This window comes from Musa acuminata, chromosome BXJ1-4 (assembly GCF_036884655.1).
Source record: "Musa acuminata AAA Group cultivar baxijiao chromosome BXJ1-4, Cavendish_Baxijiao_AAA, whole genome shotgun sequence".
Lineage (NCBI taxonomy): Eukaryota > Viridiplantae > Streptophyta > Magnoliopsida > Zingiberales > Musaceae > Musa > Musa acuminata.
Window position 1 is genome coordinate 23595750 of NC_088330.1, and position 20220 is coordinate 23615969.

General features: G+C 41.1%; 2 protein-coding genes across 5 annotated transcripts in view; one reads left to right on the top strand and one right to left on the bottom strand.

Annotated features, from left to right (window-relative positions):
- Positions 1–10132: 10132 nt before the first annotated feature.
- Positions 10133–12202, top strand: LOC103981791 (uncharacterized). Its single transcript, XM_009398533.3, has one exon. It carries the CDS (start codon positions 10145–10147, stop codon positions 12134–12136), a length of 1992 nt encoding a protein of 663 aa, XP_009396808.3. The 5' UTR covers positions 10133–10144; the 3' UTR covers positions 12137–12202.
- Positions 12203–12366: 164 nt separating this feature from the next.
- Positions 12367–20220, bottom strand: part of LOC135586556 (nuclear pore complex protein GP210-like) — a 53009-nt gene continuing 45155 nt past the window's right edge. For all 4 annotated transcript variants that reach the window (XM_065170129.1, XM_065170134.1, XM_065170118.1 and 1 more), the window contains 8 exons: positions 16478–16585; positions 16247–16388; positions 14397–14477; positions 14042–14276; positions 13884–13938; positions 13707–13798; positions 13312–13372; positions 12367–13022 (listed from right to left, as the gene is read on the bottom strand). In XM_065170129.1, coding sequence (XP_065026201.1) covers positions 12667–13022; positions 13312–13372; positions 13707–13798; positions 13884–13938; positions 14042–14276; positions 14397–14477; positions 16247–16388; positions 16478–16585 — 1130 coding nt within the window. In that variant the 3' untranslated portion in view covers positions 12367–12666. The remainder of the gene's footprint in view (positions 13023–13311; positions 13373–13706; positions 13799–13883; positions 13939–14041; positions 14277–14396; positions 14478–16246; positions 16389–16477; positions 16586–20220) is intronic.

Consider the following 20220-nt stretch of genomic DNA (forward strand, 5'->3'; position numbering starts at 1 on the left):
CTAGTAGGGCTGCATTGAGGGCAGCCAACATGCGCGACTGTTTTGGGGGAAAACGGTCATGAAGATGTAGGGAAAATGGGTCGCTTAGAGGAGCGGGTACCTATGACACTTGTCATTACTCACATGATTGACATGTATGACACCTATGACTAGCAATCTTCCACTTGACATAAAGCCAATCACCTATATGTTCGATCCTCATCAGACCCCTATGACGCTCAAAGACAATATGAGACAACGACTTTATTAGTGAACCTGCGATGTTATCTTCGGATGAAACTCTTTCTACTACTACATCTCCTTGGGCCACAATCTCTCTAATCAAGTGGAACCTCCTTAGAACGTTCTTAGACTTCTGATGAGACATGGGTTTCTTCGCTTGAGCAATCGTTCCGTTGTTGTCGTGATATAAGTGAATCGACTCCATGTTACCCGACACGACTCCTAGATCTATGATGAACTTTTTTATCTAGACTCCCTCCTTTACTGCCTCTGCTGCAACAATATATTCTGCCTCTGTGATCGAGTCAACAATAGCATCCTGCTTGGAACTCTTCCAGAATACTGCTTCTCTATTCAAGGAGTACACATATCCCGAATTTGACTTACTGTCATCGATATCAGATTGGAAACTCGAGTCCGTGTAGCCCTCAACCCTGAGGCTACTAACTTCATATATTAGTCAAAGATCTTTAGTCATTCTCAAGTACTTAAGAATACACTTTATTGTTTTCCAATACTCTAAGCCTAGATCTACCTAATACCTGCTCGTTGTTAGGACCGAAATCGACACTTAGAGGGGGGGGGGGGGGTGGTGAATTAGTGCTTTCATAAAAGTTACGTCGATTCGTGAAAATCTCATTCGATAAAATCGTATCAGAAATATGTTTAACTTAAAAATATTCATAAGAATTTAATGAGCAAGTAAAGCAGTTTGCAATAAAGGTAAACAACGAAATAAAAATACAAACTAAGTTTTATAGTGGTTTGGTCATCGCGACCTACGTCCACTCCTGATTCCTCTTCCGTCAAGGCCACCAACATTCACTAACGATCTTTTGTCAATGGATGAAGATCAACTACCCTCTTACAACTCTTTCTCCTTTTGACAGACTCGGGAGAAAACCTTTACACCCTCTTTTACAAGTGTTCCCTCACACACCTCCCTTAAGACCATCACTAAGCTCTACGAGGAGGGAGTCTACACTTTAAGATATTACAACCTTGGAATCATAGAGTTTTTGTTCTACTTTCATGTGTATTCTAAGCAAAAATTTGTGGGGTATTTATAGACCCAAATAGCTTAAAAAATTGGAGCCAAAATTTAAATCCCCGGGTTTTTGAGGTACTAGCGATACTACCGCTTGTGAGTTTGACACTTTGCGATACCACCGCAGAGTCTGATAGTGCCATCGCCTAACACATTGACACTAGGCGGTACCACTGCCTGACATAGTCTGGGAGACTATGTCTGGGTGGTACCACCGCTTGCTAATCATAGGTGCTCGCAAGCCAATCACATGAGTGATGGCGTGTGTGACATGACACACTCTTTTTGCTTATTATATTATTTGATATTTTATTACTTTATATTGTTTTTTGCATATATGCTTATACATATTGTGATGTCTATGGATCTGTGCAATGGGAATCGAATCGTGATGAGATCATACTAATGAGACTGATTTACCTTTAAATATAAACCCTAAATAATACTGGTCATAAGTTACTCGAGAGGGATATCAAAATGACTGGACATACTAGTGTGCTATATACTCATCCATATAATGGAGGCAACCGGTCTCATAACTGCTCATGAGGGGACACTAAGGATACAGTGCAGATTCTCATTAGAGGATAAGTTCACTAATTGATCAACTCATGGAATGTTGGATGGTTAATGATAAATCATTGTCAGACAATGATTATCTTGTCCTAGTGGTGTACTTGGTCCTTAGACTTGAGACACCAAGGATGTCTTGTATGAGTACTCTATTCTTTGATACTAGACTTATAGGCCTAGAAATTCCAGATCTAACACAACCAACCATCGGGAGTGGTATCGAACCTTACGAGGACTATTGAGTGTCGATATAAGATCATTTATTTTCGGTGTCATGAGAGGAATATCCCATGTGTTCTTGCTCAGAAAAATCTTTGGCCAGAGTCATTCAGATTGAGAGAGAAAAGTTCTCCGGGAGAATCCGATTAGAGCGAGACTCGAGTAGAAACTGTATGGGCCTGACAGTACCATGTCTAATATATGATCTTTGGGATATTAGATGAATAATGGACTATAGGTACACGATAACTAAGGATAGATAGGTCAAATTAATTGGACTCCCTTCTATCATCTGGGGACTATAGTGTAATGGCTTAGTACGTTCACAATCGATGAGTCGAGTGAATTATTATGAAGATAATAATTCACTGAGCTAGAAAGAGTTCTAACAGGTATGACTCACGGTCAGCTCGATATTAGGCCTAGAGGGTCATACACAGATGGTAGGTGTTGCGATGAATAGAGGTTCGGATATGAGATATCTGTCGAAGCCCATATCTTATTGGATATCCAATAAGCTTCTAAATTATTGGATCCTATGGACGAGATCCAATAAGATCCAATGAGAGTTTATTAGATAGAGAATCGTTGGGATGACAGAATCGTTGTCTGACAATGAGGTATCATCAATCATCCAATATTCCGTAAGCAGATCAATCAGTGAACTCATTCTTCAATAAGCACCTGCACTATAGCACTAATGCCCCCACACAAGCAACTTTGAGACCACCCACCTCTATCATATGAATGGGTATACAGCATACTAGTCTGTCCGGTTATCTCGATGTCCCTCTCGAGTAACCTATAACCAAGATTATTTAGGGTCTGTGCTTGGAGGTGAATCAATCTTATTATCGTGATCGTATCATGATCCAATTCCCATTGCACAGATCCATGAACATCATAATATATTTATATATCAAGCAATATAAAGTGAGAAAATACTATAAAAATAATAAGTAAAAAGATTGTGTTATGTCACACGTATTATCACTCATGTTATTGGCTTATAGGGCACCTATGACTAGCAGAGGTCATCCTACGTCTGCCTAGTGGAGCTATTATTGCATTGGATGCATGCTATTTTATTCCTTCTATTATCAAAAACATTATTTTCATTTCATGTTTGACAGTTAGTGGATATAAATTAGTTTCTGAGAACAATGTTTGTTCAATATCATTAGATAATAAGATCATCACGTAAGGAACATTGCATAATAGTTTGTTTATACTAGACATTGCTCCACATATCATAAATGTAAGTGAGTCTAAGAGAAAATGAGATGGGGTGAACAATGTATACCTGTAACATTGTAGGTTAGGTCATATCCATGAGGGAAGAATTCAAAAGTTGCTAAAGGATGGATACATAGATCCATTCGACTATGAGTTATATGCAACTTACGAGTCTTGCCTTCGTGAAAAATTGACCAACTCTTCATTTTGTGGAATTGGAGAGAGAGCCACTAAGTTGTTGGAACTCATACATAGTGATGTATGTGGTTCCATGTCAACTCATGCCATGGGTGGTTACTCCTATTTCATTATTTTTACTGATAATTTCTCAAGGTATGAACATGTGTACTTGATGAAGTACAAGTCCAAGGCCTTTGAGAAATTTATAGAATATAAGAATAAAGTGAAGAACCAGATTGGAAAGAGTATCAAGACTCTTTGATTAGATTGAGGAGGTGAGTACTTGAGTACATAATTCACCCAGTTTCTTAAGAACCATTGGATTCTATCCCAATGGACACTTTCTTATACACCTCAGTTCAATGATATATTCGAGAGGTGGAAACATGTACTGTTAGACGTAATGCAGTCCATGATGAGTTTTGTTGACTTACCCTTCTCATTCTGGGGATACACTCTAGATATCGTAGCTTACTTTCTAAACAGAATTCCAACTAAATCGATAGTGTATACACCATATAAGATATGGAAAGAGAGAAAGCATGATCTTAAGGTTGTTAAGATTTGGGGTTATCTTGCCTATGTTAAGAGACACAACCCCGATAAGTTGGAATCCAGGATGGAGTAGTGCAAGTTCGTGGGATACCCTAAGGAAATTTATGGGTATTATTTCTATCACCATGAGGACCAAAAGGTCTTTGTAACAAAGAGAGTAGTGTTCCTTGAGAAGAAACATATTCTTGGCGGAGACAGTGGGAGCATGATAAAGTTGAGCGAGGTTGGAGAATCTAACTCCAATACTACTCCACAGCCCGAGTATATTCAGGTACCTAACACACAAGTTTCGATTTTACGTAGGTCCGGTAGAGTACCTCATCCTCCTGAGAGATATGTGAGACATATCAAAGGAGAGGATGTTGAAAATATTGATCCTCAGACCTACGAGGAGGCTATTATGAGTATAGACTCTAGGAAGTGACAAGAGACCCTGAATTTTGAGATGGATTTCATGTACTCCAATAATGTTTAGAACCTAGTTGATGCACTCGAGAGTATTATACTCATTGGTTGCATGTGGATCTTCAAGAAGAAGATTAAAGTAGAAGAAAAGGTAGAGACCTATAAAGCAAGGCTAGTGGCCAAGGGGTATCGTCAAAGGCAAGGTATTGACTATGACAAAATCTTCTCACCCGTAGCTATGCTAAAATCCATCTGAATTATATTAGCTATTTTAGCACACTATGTTTATGAGATCTGATAGGTGGATGTGAAAATCGCATTCCTCAATGGCAACATCGAGGAGAAGATGTATATAATATAGCTTGAGAGATTCATGTCTAAAGAAAGTCCAAATAGGGTGTGCAGGTTACTTCGGTCCATCTATAAATTGAAGCAAGTTTCCCAAAGTTAGAACATAAGATTTGAAGGTGATTAGATCTTATGACTTTATTAAGAACGAAGATAAGCCTTGTGTGTATAAGAAGGTAAGTGGGAGCGCTATCACCTTCTTGGTGTTATATGTGGATAACATCCTAATCATTGGGAATGATATATGAATGCTCTCCATAGTAAAAACTTGGCTATTTAGACAGTTCTCCATGAAAGACTTAGGGGAAGCATCCTATATATCGGGGATTCGAATCTATAGAGATAAATCTAAGAGGATGTTTGGCTTATCCTAGTCTATATACATAGATACCATTGTCAAAAGGTTTGACATGAAAATTCTAAAAGATGTCTCATACCTATGAGACATGGGATATCACTTTCTAAGAGTATGTCCCTAAAGACTCATGAAGAAAGGGCAAACATGGATAAAATACACTATGCCTCAATGATGGGGTCTATCATGTGTGTTATGCTATGTACCAAGCCTGATATAACGTATGCTCTAAGTGTCAAGAGCAAGTATTAGGTGGATCCAGGCTTAGAGGACTGGAAAGTAATAAAATGTATCTTTAAGTATTTAAGAAGGACTAAGGATCTTTTACTGGTATATGGAGGAAGTAGCCTCAGGGTTGAGGGCTACATGGACTCAAGTTTCCAATCTGATGTCAATGATAGCAAGTCTAATTCAGGGTATGTGTTTACCCTGAATGGTGGTGCAATATGCTAGAAGAGTTCCAAGTAAGATACTACTACTGACTCGACCACAGAGGCGAAGTACATTGCTACGGTAGAGGCAGTAAAGGAGAGAGTTTGGATGAAGAAATTCATCATAGATCTAGGAGTCATTCTTGGTAACGAGGAGACGATTCCCTTATAATGCGATAACTATGAGGCGATTATTCAAATAAGGGAACCCGGGTCTTATCAAAAGTGTTTTGAGGATGTTCCAACTTACTAGAGAGATCGTGGCCCGAGGTATAGTAGTGAAAGAGTTACATCCAAAGATAACATTACAAATCCACTGACAAAGCCAATGCCTTAAATTATCTTTGAGCATCACAAGTGTTTGATGGGGATTAGACACATAGGTGATTGACTTTAGGTCAAGTAGAAAATTGTTAGTCATAGGTGCCCTACAAATCAATCACGAGAATGATGGCACGTGTGACATGACACGCAATCTTTTCGCTTATTATTTTTATGATAATTTTTTACTTATATTACTTGATGTATAAATATATTGTGATGTCCATGGATTTGTGCAATATGAATCATATTATGATGAAAACATGATAATGAGATCGATTCACCTCTAAACATAGACCCTAAATAATCCTGGTCATAAGTTATTCGAGAGGGACATCGAGAAAACCAGACAGACTTGTGTGATGTATCCTCATCCATATGATAGAGGCAGCTGGTCTCATAATTGCTCATTTGAGGACACTAGGGCTATAGTGCAGGTGCTCATTAGAGAATGAGTTCACTGATTGATCCGCTCACGGAATGTTGGATGGTTGATGATACCTCATTGTCAGACATCGATTCCGTCATCCCAATGGTGCACATGGTCCTTAGACTTAAGACACCAAGGATGTCCTGTATGAGTACTCCAATTTTTGATACCAAACTTATAGGTTTGGAAGTTCCAGATCAAGTACAATTGATTATCGGGAGTGGTAGCCAACCTTACGAGGGTTATTGAGTGTCGATAGAGGATTATCTGCTCTCAGTATTATGAGGGGAATATCTCATATATTCTTGCTCAAACAAATCCTTGTCCAATGTCATTCGGATTGAGAGAGAAAGAGTTCTCCGGGAGAATTCGATTAGAGCGAGACTCGGGGAGAAACCGTATAGGCCTGACAGCACCATGCTCAGTGTATGGTCTTTAGGATATTAGATAGATGAGAGGCTATATGTAGACGGTAACTAAGGGCAAATAGGTCCAAAGGATTGGATTCCCTTATATCATTTGGGGACTACAACGTAGTAGCATAGCACGTCCGTAATTGATGAGTCGAGTGAATTATTATAAAGATAATACTTCACTGAGCTAGAAAGAGTTCTGATAGGTATCACTCACGGTCAGATCGATATTGGGCCTAGAGGGTCACACATATGGTAGGTGTTATTACGAGTAAAGGTTCAGATATGAGATATCCGCCAGATCCCTTATTTTATTGGATATCCATTAAGCCCCTGAATTATTGGATCTTATATATGAGATCCAATAAAAGCTAATAAGATATTATTGGATAAAGATCCAATAATCTAAGAGACTTAGGTAGTTGGATGAATATCCAATACCCAATAAGGCAAGATTTATTATGGTTAAGTTGACAGGGAGCCTCTATAAATAAGAGAGAACCAAAGGGTCATAGGTTAGGCTTGTTGGTTGTCACCTCTTGTTTTCCTCTCCCCTTCTCCTCCTCATATAGCAGGTGTGTAGATTTGGGTAGCAATTCGATGAGCGCCTTCACAGCCCCTATCGTGTGTATCACCGCTAGAGAGGAGGGCACTTGACCTCCTTCATCCTCTCCCACATATCTATAGGAATCCAGGAATATATGATCTCCCTAGGTAACACAACTATCTCACACATGGTTTTCAGTTTTGCGAGTTTTTACGCATTAATCTTCACACGGCGACGAACATCTTTTGAGAAATTTAGGATTTTTGTTTTATGTTATTCCGCTACACATGTGATGTCGTCCCTAGATTTCCCTACACTTGCATCATGCCTATTAGCATATGCACCTACTGAGTGAGGTTCAAGAACACCTTAGCAGGGATGAGTAGGTGGCTCGAGATCACCTTGGGGGCCGAGAGGGGCTTGGGTTATTGAACAGACGCGAGTATCGCATCAATTTTTGAACTAAGGTGGACACATCCATGTGCGAAAAGGGTAGCTACTGCACACCCCCCCAAGTGATAGTACTATGGATCGGGGGCAAAATCTCCTCGCTCAAGTGTTCGTTGAGAGGGTTGGTAAGTGGACGTTCCTATGACATCATGTCCTCCTTTTAGTACCAAAAATATTATAAGAAAGAGTCGTTAATATTTTAGTCAACCCGACATAGTCTAGACCCATATGTATAGGGTCCAGTGCCTTCGAGGTAGAAACGTCGAGCTCTTGAAGTATTTCCTACGTGAAGACCAAGGTCAAGAAAGGTTTCTTGACTTGATTCCTTCGACACTCAAGTTAATAACCCGAAATAAATACAGGCATGAGTCATCAAAAGAAATAAAGACCTCCTAAGTGTTGTGTTGGGGATGTATTTTTATACTTGATCTTGGAGGGGAGACAGCATATAACCATCCTAACGACCCCTTCTTGGTGTCTTATCCACGTGGGTGATAAGTGGGAGACAACCCCAAACTATCTATCTTGGACTCTTATCCACACGGGCAGACTGATAGATGGTAACTTCGATTCTTTTCTCTCACCAAGGACTCCACATGATGGCTACTTATCGAATGATGATTGACTGATAATATATTCCCTCATTTCTACTATCAGCGTATCAAATCTTTTGAGCATAAATGTATACAACTTTGTTAACTATATCATTGATATATCTTATTTATTTTTGTTGGTTATATCAACATGTATGTTATACAATATAGGAGATATGACATGTAGGTAACTATCGACATGTCGTGTCCTCCACATATTGTTGACACGTCACTTTCACATGCTTAATACATAGCCTCCATTTGGTCGACACTGTATTCTTGCTCAATCAACACGTCAAGTGGGATGTCTTTGCGAGCTAAGTGATGTGTGCCTATGAGGATGTCAACTCGAACCTATGAGAGTGATCATACAACATTGATGGAAAAGCTGATTTGATATATCCGACACATGATTACACGACCATTTGATGGTCGAATGATACACATAACAATTCTTGGTATTTACCATGATGTCAAGGTGCATTCTCGAATTGGCTCACTCTGAGTACATTTGCTTACTTCGGCATTTGTCCAAATCCTCTATCAACTTAAGCAGCATCTCCTGAATCCTTAATGGTTGGACTGATAACTTACCTAAAACTCTAACATTATGCCATGCAAATAATCTATTAGGCAATCATTGCGAGTGCCAATAATCAGATCAAATCAAATCAGGCTTTGTGGTTGAAGCAATAGGCTCGAGGGAAATCGATGTGTTAATGAGGCTTACACGAGCAGATCTAATCCATCGTCAGGTTTGCCATGCAAACTAGAATTTAAAGTGACAAGAATGAATAATGTGTGTAGCTGAAAATGTAACTGAAAACGTTCGAAGAGATAATTTTTAATACCAATGCGATCAAATCACTCGAATAGTTATCTCTTGATGATGACACAATTGAATAAGTCATGAACCATCATGAGAGGATGACGTGATCGAATCGACAGGGAAGCATCTTGCGATGGCAACACGATTGAATCAACCATGAAGTATCCGACAATAATGACACGATTGAATCAGTCATAAAGCATCATGTGATGATAATGCTATTGAACTGGTTACGAAGCATCTTGCGACAATGACATGATCGGATCAATCATAAAATATCTTGTGATAATACGAGATCGAGTCAGTCTAGAAATATTCTTCAATAATAATGTGATCGAATCGGTCACAAAATATCTAATGACAATGACATAATACAAGAAAACAATGATGTAGCTAGTTTAGACATGGAACATCATTCCATAATATAGTCGATAACCTACTATACGGTACATTATGTCGCGACCTCACTTGATATGTTTCAATACGATGGGGTAGATAATATGAGAGATATGACACGTAAACAATCGTTCAATATGTGACCACCATTCCCGCTAACGGACATATGAAGCGGGACTCGACCTTACAAACAAAACTAGGAATGGCACCAACGATAATGCTTAACTCAGCCTCATAGGGTCGACTTGGGAAATTATTATTATTTTGTAATCTCTGCGTTCAAACCTATGATTACACGACCGATCGATCGAAATGATGCACTTATTCTTCCCAATATTTATGACGAATTGTATTGTGGGCCCCGCTTGACGAAGAAGGTCGACGATGGCCAAGTTGACCTGCGTCCCCGTCCTTGAAGTAGAGTGGGCCCCGCTTGCACAGTCTCGCAGAAAGCCACGTCACGCTAAACAAATTTACCAGGGTGATTCGGTCACCACAACGTGCTTCCGTTTTGCGCGTCAACACTTTCGGTTTCCATTCCAACCCCTCACACGGAGACGTCAACGTAAGAAATAGAAACAAAGCTCCAAGGAATGGAGTTCGATCGAGGACGAAGTTTCCTCGAAGTTGTTCTCCGATCTCCTCTCACCCAAATACTATACCTATATATATATAGAAGGATGGAAATTTCTACAGAGATGACGAAGACGAGGAAGATCACCGGCGGCGCAATCAGACCCTCCGGTGGAGGAGGACGAGGAGGAGGAGGAGGAGGACGACGTCGACGAGAAAGCACCGTCGAAGAAGACCTCTCCCGGCTAATCACCCTTGCCGATCGCCTCAAGAAGGTTGCCGCCGACGCTGACTCGTGGAGGGCCGAGTGCTCCCAACTCACTCACCGGGCCGACCTCATCGCCGCCGTCCTCCGCGCTGTGGCCCGCCGCCTCTCTTCTCTACCCCACCAGCCTCCCTACTCTGCCCCCGTCCGCCGCGTCGCCGCCTCCGCAGACCGCTCTCTCGATCGCGCCATCTCCTTTGCTCGCCGCTGCCGCCGACGCCGCCGTCTCCTCCTTCCCTCCCCCGCGGCCCTCCTCCGCTTCCTCATCCCCTTCGCCGCCACCGGTGCAGCTGACTTTCGCCGCGCCCTCGCCCACCTCGACGCCTCCCTCGCAGACCTCCGCTGGCTCCTCTCCCTCTACCCCTACGACGACGGCGAAGGCGGCGACGCCGCCTCCGTGGGCGTCGGTCTCAGCCTCCCCCCGATCGCCGCCACCGACCCCGTCCTGTCCTATGTCTGGACCTTCGTCGCGGCGATCCAGATGGCATCCCGGCCCTCCGACCGCGCGGACGCTGCCCAATCCCTCGCGAACCTCGCCCGCGATGGCCATCGCAACAGGTGGGTCATCGTCGACGAGGGCGCGGTGCCGCCGCTCCTCGCCCTCCTCGAGGACCGCGACGACGAGGCCTCCCAATCCGCCGCCGCCGCGGCTCTCTCCAACCTCTGTACCGATCGTGAGCTCATCTCCACCGTCGCCGACGCCTTCGCGATCCCCGTGATCGTCCAAACCCTCTCCGATTCGACCTCCACGAGGCTCCAGTCTCAGCTGGCGTCCCTTATCTCCCGCATGGCGGCATTGGACGCCCTCGCCTGTGAGGAGTTCGCGAGGGAGAACGCCATTCTTCCCCTCGTCGCGCTCCTCTCCTCCGATGTCCCGCTTGGCGACGACGTTAACACCGCGCCACCCCCATCCATGACAGCGTCCCTCTCGACTCGAAGCTCTCGCGTTTCCCTCGCCCATGGCGGCGGCTACGTCGACGAGAGCCCGGCAGCCAAGCTCGAGCTCAAAACTGCGTGCGCGGAAGCCCTGTGGATGCTCTGCAAAGGTTCCATCGAAAGCAGCCGCAGGGTGACCGAGACCGTCGGGCTGCTCTGCCTTGCCAAGCTCATGGAGACGGAGGAGGACCAGCTCCAGCTCAACTGCCTCAGGACGGTGATGGAGATCGCGGCCGCTGCGGAGTCCGACGCCGACCTCCGGGGGTCGGCATTCAAGAAGAACTCCTCTGTCGCGAAGTCGGTGGTGGAGCAGCTCCTCCGGCTGGCACAGCAGGGGAGAAGCCCGTCGGTGCAAGCAGCCGCCATCAGGGCTCTAGGGTCATTGGCAAGGACTTTTCCGGCGCGCGAGGCCCATGTGCTCCGGCCACTGGTGGCGCAGCTGGGCAACCAGGACTCGGACGTTTCTGCCGAGGCCGCCATGGCGTTGGGGAAGTTCGCGAGCCCGGACAATTACCTCTGCGTGGCGCACGCGGCGGCGATAGTGGAGTTGGAGGGCGTGCGGCCCCTCATGAGGCTGCTGAGGCCGGGTGAAAAGAGCCAGTTGCCAGGGCTAGTCTTGCTCTGCTGCCTGGCGTCGCACGTGCCGAGACATGAAGCTTTGGAAAGAGAGAGGGTGTTGCTGACGCTGGAATCCGTCCGCCGCAGAGCAGTGGCACGGCACCCTTCCCTCGAGGAGCTGCTCCCGAGAGCCATTCGTCAGCTGCAGCTATACGGACATGAAGCACAAAGTTACATAGGCTTCGAGAGGTAGCCATTTTGTTACACAAGCACAAAGTACAGTTTCGAGGAGGGGTACAATATCCACGTCCATTTTGTATCCACAAGCGTGACATGCGATACTTTTAGATCACAAGTAGCATTGCAGCTTGTAATAATAGTTTAACTACACACGACTAAACGTTTGCAGGTGGAATTCACTTGCAGACGACCAAATAACCTTAATTATGCAATGAGAAATTCGAGAAATCAACAAAGATCCTCTCAGCAAAAAATAAGCAAATTTTTTCGCCTCACCTTCACATACATTATTCAATAAAATATCCAAATAATGCCGACCTCACAAAAGGATATCCATCACATCCACCTCACTGTGATTGATAAGAACAAGGAGGTATCCTGCTTAATTTCCAAGTCAACCAGGGTCAACACCTTCACACATGATGGAACAAGGGATATTACATGCACAAGAAATTTGTGGCCACCGTGATCTAACATTCATATCCAGCTAAAATTTTCCATGATCAGCAATTGTGGTGTTGTTGGGTATATAGATCTTGAATTCTAGTAGGTGTACCTCGGGTCAAATCTCCTCCTCCCCTCCCGATTGTAGTATGGAGTTTCATCAATCGTCCTTCTCACATACTCCATAAAAGGCTGAGGTGTTCGAGGAGAGGACTGAAGGTTACCAGTGGATATAGAGTCTGTTGTCACAGGCCCTGCAACAGCTGACGATGTCGGCCCTGCCTGCCTCGACAGTAAAGACCTGTCTGGTCTTTCCAGCAACCTCATGAAGACTCCGACTGTGACCATCAGCACAGCAGCACAGATCAAAACTGCAGTCCATGTGATATTACTCACTCCTGATGCAGAAGTTCCTTCTCCAGGCTCATAAGTAACATCAATCTCAGTTCTCTGACCTGAAACAAGCAGCTGATATCAATCACTACTAGTTTACATGATTGATAGAGAAAGGTAGAACATTGATAATACGTTGAGAAGGGGCAATTTACAAGGCTCCTACATTGTAACAGTGACAACTGGTGCAGGGAAATTTAAATACGTTACAACGAAATATTTGATGCAACAAGTAGCAAGCCAGTAGAAATATTTGATGCAACAAGTAGCAAGCCAGTAGCGGTAAAGCTCAGCTTTCTTTTCTAAAATGAAATTATACTTGAACTTTGTCAGTATAAAAGGATGGCATACCAGTGGCAGGAAGAACAATTGCAATCTTATCTTTAAATTTTTGGCTTCTGAGGACTTTGACCTGCAATGAATGATCCACGAATAATCATTAATACAAATTTCATAGGTTTTGCAGTTTGTTATATATATATATATGTATATATATATATGTATATATGTATGCATATGCATACATATACATATGTATGCATAACAGTTTGTTATATATATATATGTATATATATATATATATGTATGCATATGCATACATATGTATATGTATGCATATACATATGTATGTGTATGCATATGTATACATATACATATGTATGCATATGTATACATATATGTATATATGTATACATATATATATATATATATATATACACACATATATCTGCAGCTACATCACCCACCTCATACTCAATAATTCCCACCATACCAAAACTGACTATATTTAGAGGATTAACGGACAATAAATCTTTGGCATTCCAACTTATCTCAACATCTGCAATAAAAAACAACTAAAGTCATACTAAAGCTTATTGAAATGAAGTCAACAGAAGAAACATGACTAGCTTATCTTTGAATACCTGTATTCCCCATTATTGCTATGATGCTTTTATTAACCTTTGGTGTCAAGTTTAACTACACCAAACATATGTAGTGTTACTTAGTAAAATTGCGAAAGAAATCATTTATGTGAATCTCCACAATATAAAAGAAAAGTGGCTTATAAGTAAATATTTACCTTCTCAGTGTCCAAAACAAATCCGCCAACAAATGCGGCATGTGCAGATCCAATAACATTTGGGGTTTCTTTCAGTGATGCAATAATAGAGACAGAGACTAATCCTTCACTGTTTGCATTTCCTTGCTGTCTAATACTTGATTTAGACATTACACTCAACAAATGCTTCGGTGAGTATGGGAAGAAGAGGCAATAAGAGTAGCCTGTAACATTGTTGATATATGGCTTTGAATACCTACAGCGTGGAGAAAAAAATTTTAAAAAAAAAGAGAAACATATCTGTGCAACAATCAAATGGGGCTTCATTATCTGTGCAGATACATATCTGTGCGACAACAATCTGAACAAAACATACCCAACAAATGGTGGGTCAACCCGACAATCAAATGGGGCTTCATTATTTCCAGTAGCTTCCAGCTTGTAGTCAACAGGTTCACTTTAGCAAATAATAGAGGAAAGAATATCAGATTCAACTAGGCTGTGGGAGAACCACGCAAAACATCCAGAAAAAGATACTAGTCATATCAGAATAGCTTTTTCTAAAACACATGAAACAACAAAGGTAAAAGTTTCTCTTGTATCAAAGTCAACCAGAGAAAACAATGAAGGTAAAATCCAGATGTTTTGCCGATGAAGATCTGCCACTCCCGGGATGTCGTTTTGGGTACCTTAATAAGACCAATGTCAAGAATGCTCGACTCGGGCCCTCCGACACTCAAGTCAGCAATACGTCTGAAGTACAAATAAAAGATGTGGAAGAGAAAGAAAAATACTGAGGGAGACTATTTATACTCCGAGACCTGTAACTATCAGAGTTTAAAGTGGATGGAGCAGTTGCTGAGTGGGTGCAACCGCCAGTCAAGCTGGCAGGTATGGTGGCGTAACTGTTGCCTAGGTGGCAGTGAGATGGTCCAAATGCTGCAAGGTGGCAGTTCCAGTTGTTGGAGAGGCCCAACTGCAGCTGAGGTGGTGGATGAAGTGGCATAACTGTAGCCTAGGTGGTAGTGAGTTGGCTCAATTATCATGAGGTGAGAATTCCGGTTGTTGACATGTCACGTGACGATTTTGATAATGTCAAATTTGTCGTCTTATCACCACCTTTTTATAAGCTATTCTACCCTAATATTTTCTTAAACATGTGGATACTTCACAAGTGGGTCCTGCAAAAGCTGCTTCAGCAGGAATGCAATCCACTACAAATATGCTGAAGGTTCCAAAACTTAAAGAGTAGTTTCCACTTTCCACTCATTTCAAGGTAGATTTGGTTGGCACTCTATGATGCCATTGAAATTTTGGATGATGAATTCAACCACCTTTCAATTTTTTTGTATTATTCTTACTTTTCAGGATTCTGGTATTATGAAAATCTTCACCTTGTCTTTTCTGGCAGACAGTATGACATAAAATAGCATTGAATTCATACAAAATAATATTGACTGAGGATACATGATGAAGCAACAGGAAAGAGAAAGAAACAAGGGGAAGAGATGAGAAATGGAATAAGGGTGAAGCTTGATCCACAGATGTCTAGACTTTTGTCAGTGAACATGCTGATCCTAGTGTATGGAAGAATGTTATATCCTACAAAAAGGGAGACAAAAAGGTCCTACAAGGGTGTCTCTAATTACGGCACTAAAGCCATGTGTTCATCAAGATAAGATGGGAGAAGAGAGGGAATAGCTTTAAAAGGCTCTCTTTTGATTGTTAAAAAATAACAAAAAAAAAAAAATTGAAAGATCAGTCTCCACAGTGGATCAAGTTATTTAGCAGAGACCAATAAAGGGCAAAAAATAAATAGTTTAGAAGCCATAGAACTTCTTTATCAGTTGATCAAAACAAGATGAAGTTCGCAAGCATCTATATTATATAAACAGAGATCAATGGTTCAGATCATTAATTGAAATGGCCTTGATCATACTGTCATATACAAGTGCTAATAACAGTCTTGATCTTGTGTTGCTTTGATGAATACACAGTATATCAAAATCATATAAATTCTCTTTCTAGGACTTTTGAATAACACAGATCATGCTCAATGAAGTTGATCTTTTTTGGAGTCCCCACTGTTAGTTTTAAGTTCATCGAACTGTCAAGACCTAAATCCTCCAGATAGAATTATAGCTCAACTAATTATATAAACATCAACATTTGGTTATATACTATGTACACAAATATAGAGAGGGAGCATGAGAGAGAAATACAAACCTAAATTTTACACAGAACATGTAACCTTTGGTAGGAAATGGAATATTAGTCAGGGTCTTCGCTGGAGCATAAACTGATAGCTGGCCAACTTTCATCACAGCTACTGTTGTTTGCAACTTTAAGTTTGAACCAACAAAGATAACTAGAAAAATATCATAATTACAGAGCATCAGGATCTAGTGAACATCCCAAGCAAAAATTATATCAACAGTCAAAAGGCAAATTAAGTACCTTGAGTTGCACCTTCACCGCGAGCATATCCTTCTCCAGTGATCCTATTTACCAATAGGACACTACCATTACCACTTAACCACTTGCCAGACTGAAGACCATCAATTCCTATCAAAATAAGAATTTGTAGCAAAAGGCTAAGATACGATAATTATATGCTATGTAAATAAACTCATTGGTTCTAACCATCATTATATATAAAAAAACAATTAATTCATTAGATAAGTTTAATTAAGCATAAAATACTTTTACAATTGCATATTTGCAACACAGAATAAAATCACGTGGAAGCTTTTGCCTAGAAAGAGGAAAAAAGAACATGAAAACCTGATGTCTTCAGATTGTCAACATAAAATCTGATCAACATAATGGGATGGGGCAGACTAAAATGCCGGACCATGAGGGTGGGCTCAGTTGGGCCTACACCTCATCTGAAAGAGTTACTTTTGAAGTATAGAGAATTGTCAGTACCTAAATAAACCTTGTAACTATATCTCGAGTGAAGGTGAGTGACTGGTTAGCCAACTTCAGATACAATTACTAATGAGTGATACAATATATTGAGCTACAACACTAATGGAGTGTAAATGTATGAACTGAACTGTTTTATAGAAGAGTTTTAATTACAGAAAAAATAATAATAATAATGGGGTGGGGTGAACCAATCATGAAGCATTAGTCCCTAAGAAATGCTTAAGAGAGTACAAGTAGAATCACAAGATAAAGGACTCTTTTGTGTAAGACAAGTGAATGCACTAAACTAAAAGTACTACAAAACCTAAAGACAATTTTCACATTCAAACACCTTCTGTTTATTCATGTAGCTATTTAGATTACAATCTTTTTTTCATATCGATTTAGACATTTCTTTTCTATTTGTCAACATGTACCATCTTTCAATAGGTTTAAGATAATAGATACAACCTTGCAGAGTAACTATTGGTGTCAGAACCAGTTCTTGCAATTACCTTTTTAGCCATATGCTGTTTTTATAACAGCTACCTAAAGACAATTATTTGGCTTTATTATATATGCTTCTATATTACTATATTACAACAGGAATATATGGAGATTTCATATGTTATCATCAGTTATCCAAATAAATGTTTGGCATTAAAGTAGATAAACCAAGTAAATGCCTGACACACTCCCCCCGAAGAAAAATAAAGATAACACAAACACACAAAACAGAAAGAAGAAGACTTCATATGTCATCATAAAACCATAATGTTTTGGAATACCGCCCATTACAGTATGAAATGTGTGGTACCGCCAGCTAACTGGTATGTGGACAAGCCCGTTTTAGCGGTACGTATTTATAGTGGGTGTACTGATCAGTATTCCTCATATATCGGTCAATACGGACCCAACTCGACCATTACCAACCGATATGGGTCGGTAATGGTTGGATTTCAACCATATCGATCTCCTCTCCAGTCAAACTAGGTTCCAACAATCAAATTGACTATTGGACCCTGTTATGGCCTTTTAAAGCCACCACCTTTCTCCATCTCTCATTCACTCTCGCTCACTCTCACTTTCACTCCTCACACTCACTTGTTTAATCTTCTTAATCAATGATTACTGAAAATCTGGCATGAATCAACAATTAAGATATTTGGATTAAAGCTCGGGATCCGACACGAAATAGCATTCCTTGAAAACCACATCATTTTCCAAAAGAACCACCATTTCCAGAATGGAGTCATAGATGAATGGTGAATGATCTCCATAAATAGTATTATATTTGACGTGGCTGACTTAAATATGAGCAAAGTTTGGTAGAGTGATGGCCTCAGTATGGATCAAACCCAAGCCCTCAACGTAATGAAAGCAAAATTCACAAGATTGGAATCAAGATTTGCATCAACCAATCAGTTCCACACTGGAGGTTGGAAGGGATATGATGGTATATGGTGCTTGTGGATTACTACTAATAATTTTTCATTAAGCATTTCATGTTATAGTTCTAAGCATGTTCAATCCAAGTTATTTGGTCAGTAGGTCTATTGAGAAACAGGTCATGGTTAAATCAGCCAAGGATGATATAATCACAACACCTAAAGCAACTATGAAAATAATTATAAAAATATTATCATCGTATTTTTGCATCATACTATTCATTTTTAAGCCAAATAATATATATCATTTGGACAAAATCATATAAGTTAACAAGCAACATCATACGATTCACATGTAACCACCTTTTTTTCAATTTGCCAATTATTAGTTAATAATATTTTTCGTATATCATATATCTATGGATTTATAAATGTAAAAAATTAAAAAAAAACCATATATGGTGACCCATTCAAGCCTTGTCCGTACTAGTGATTTAAAAAGCGCTATGCACCAAAAGGCGCCAAGGTTCAAAAACGCCCGGCGCTCGCCCGAGTGAAGCGAGACACTAAAATATAAAAATATATAATATAATTAATAAATATAATTATTTAAAATTTTAAATAAAAATATGCTATTAAATTAAGAAAATCTAAGATATTATGTTATTGAGTTGCTCTGTACACTTGCCATTTATCCTGAAACCTAACAATAATTTCAAATAAATAAAAATTAACAGTATTAAAATCAAAATAATATATTATTAATCTAATAAATACAAATACATAACCGTTACTAGTAGATTGTTAACAATATACTTTCGAAAGAGAAGAAGAAAGAGGAGTGTAAGGGAAGACCGAGGGTGTAGCGACAGCGGTAAAAGTGAGCAGCGATAGTGAGAGCGACGAGCGGCAACAGTGGCAACGGCAGCGACAGCGGGAGCGGCGAGCAACGACAGTGGGAGCGGGAGCGGCGAGAGCGGCAGAGGGAGCGGGAGCGGCGAGCTGTCACGGACAAAGTTCTAAATAGGATGTTTGATGTAATAGTTATATATGTCCGTATCTTTATATTTGTTCATGCTTTGCACAACATGTAAAGGAACGGTCGAAGGCTTAACAGCCCCATTTTAGTTGGGTTTGGTGGCCTTCTTAGGCTTGTAAATAAAGGTCGTATCATGTAGACACTTGTGAGAGATATTCGGTCTGTAGTGGACTATTTTGACCCTTTGTTGTGCAACTGTTCAGAGCTTGTAAAGTCTGTTTGTAATTTGCATTGTCTATGAAGTGTTTTCGGAAATGTTTGCTTGTGGATCCCGAGTGAGACGTTTTCTCTAACCCGTTTTCTCTTTTATATGTCCTAAGGGACCATGGGAGGCTTCGGGGAGGCTGACCTTTGGGAATAGACACGAAAGGATACCGCACGACTTAGGCGAAACCAGCTAAGTCCATGACAGATTGTCACGACCTTAGCTGGAATTGCCTAAGGCGTGAGGCACCCTTGCGGCCAAAGACGCGAACTTAGCTTGCGTTGCCTAAGTCGCGAGTCACCCTTGTGGCAAAGACGCGAACTTAGCTTGCGTTGCCTAAGTCGCGCTTCGCCCTTGCGATATTGCTCCGCAAGGATCAGCTACTTTGTAACCTCTCGCAGGTCCCGAAGGACCTGTAAAAGAGAAAGAGAGTTAGATCGAAAGAACGAGCAACGGACAAGTCCCGAAGTCTCGCGAAAAGGGAAGCTTTACAAGCAATTCGACGAACACCCTGTGTGCACAAGAGAAAAGAGGGAGAGGGAGAAAAACAAGGCTTTCAAGGATGAACGAACAGCTGCAAGCCCACAAACAGCCGCTCACCTGTTTGTGGGCTTGTCCAAATAAGTTCCCGTAAAGGTCACGTGCAAACTTGCGAAAG

What these genes read in the sequence shown, in the direction of transcription:
- LOC103981791 (XM_009398533.3), top strand. Translation starts at nt 10,145, where the DNA reads ATGGAGTTCGATCGAGGACGAAGTTTCCTCGAAGTTGTTCTCCGATCT.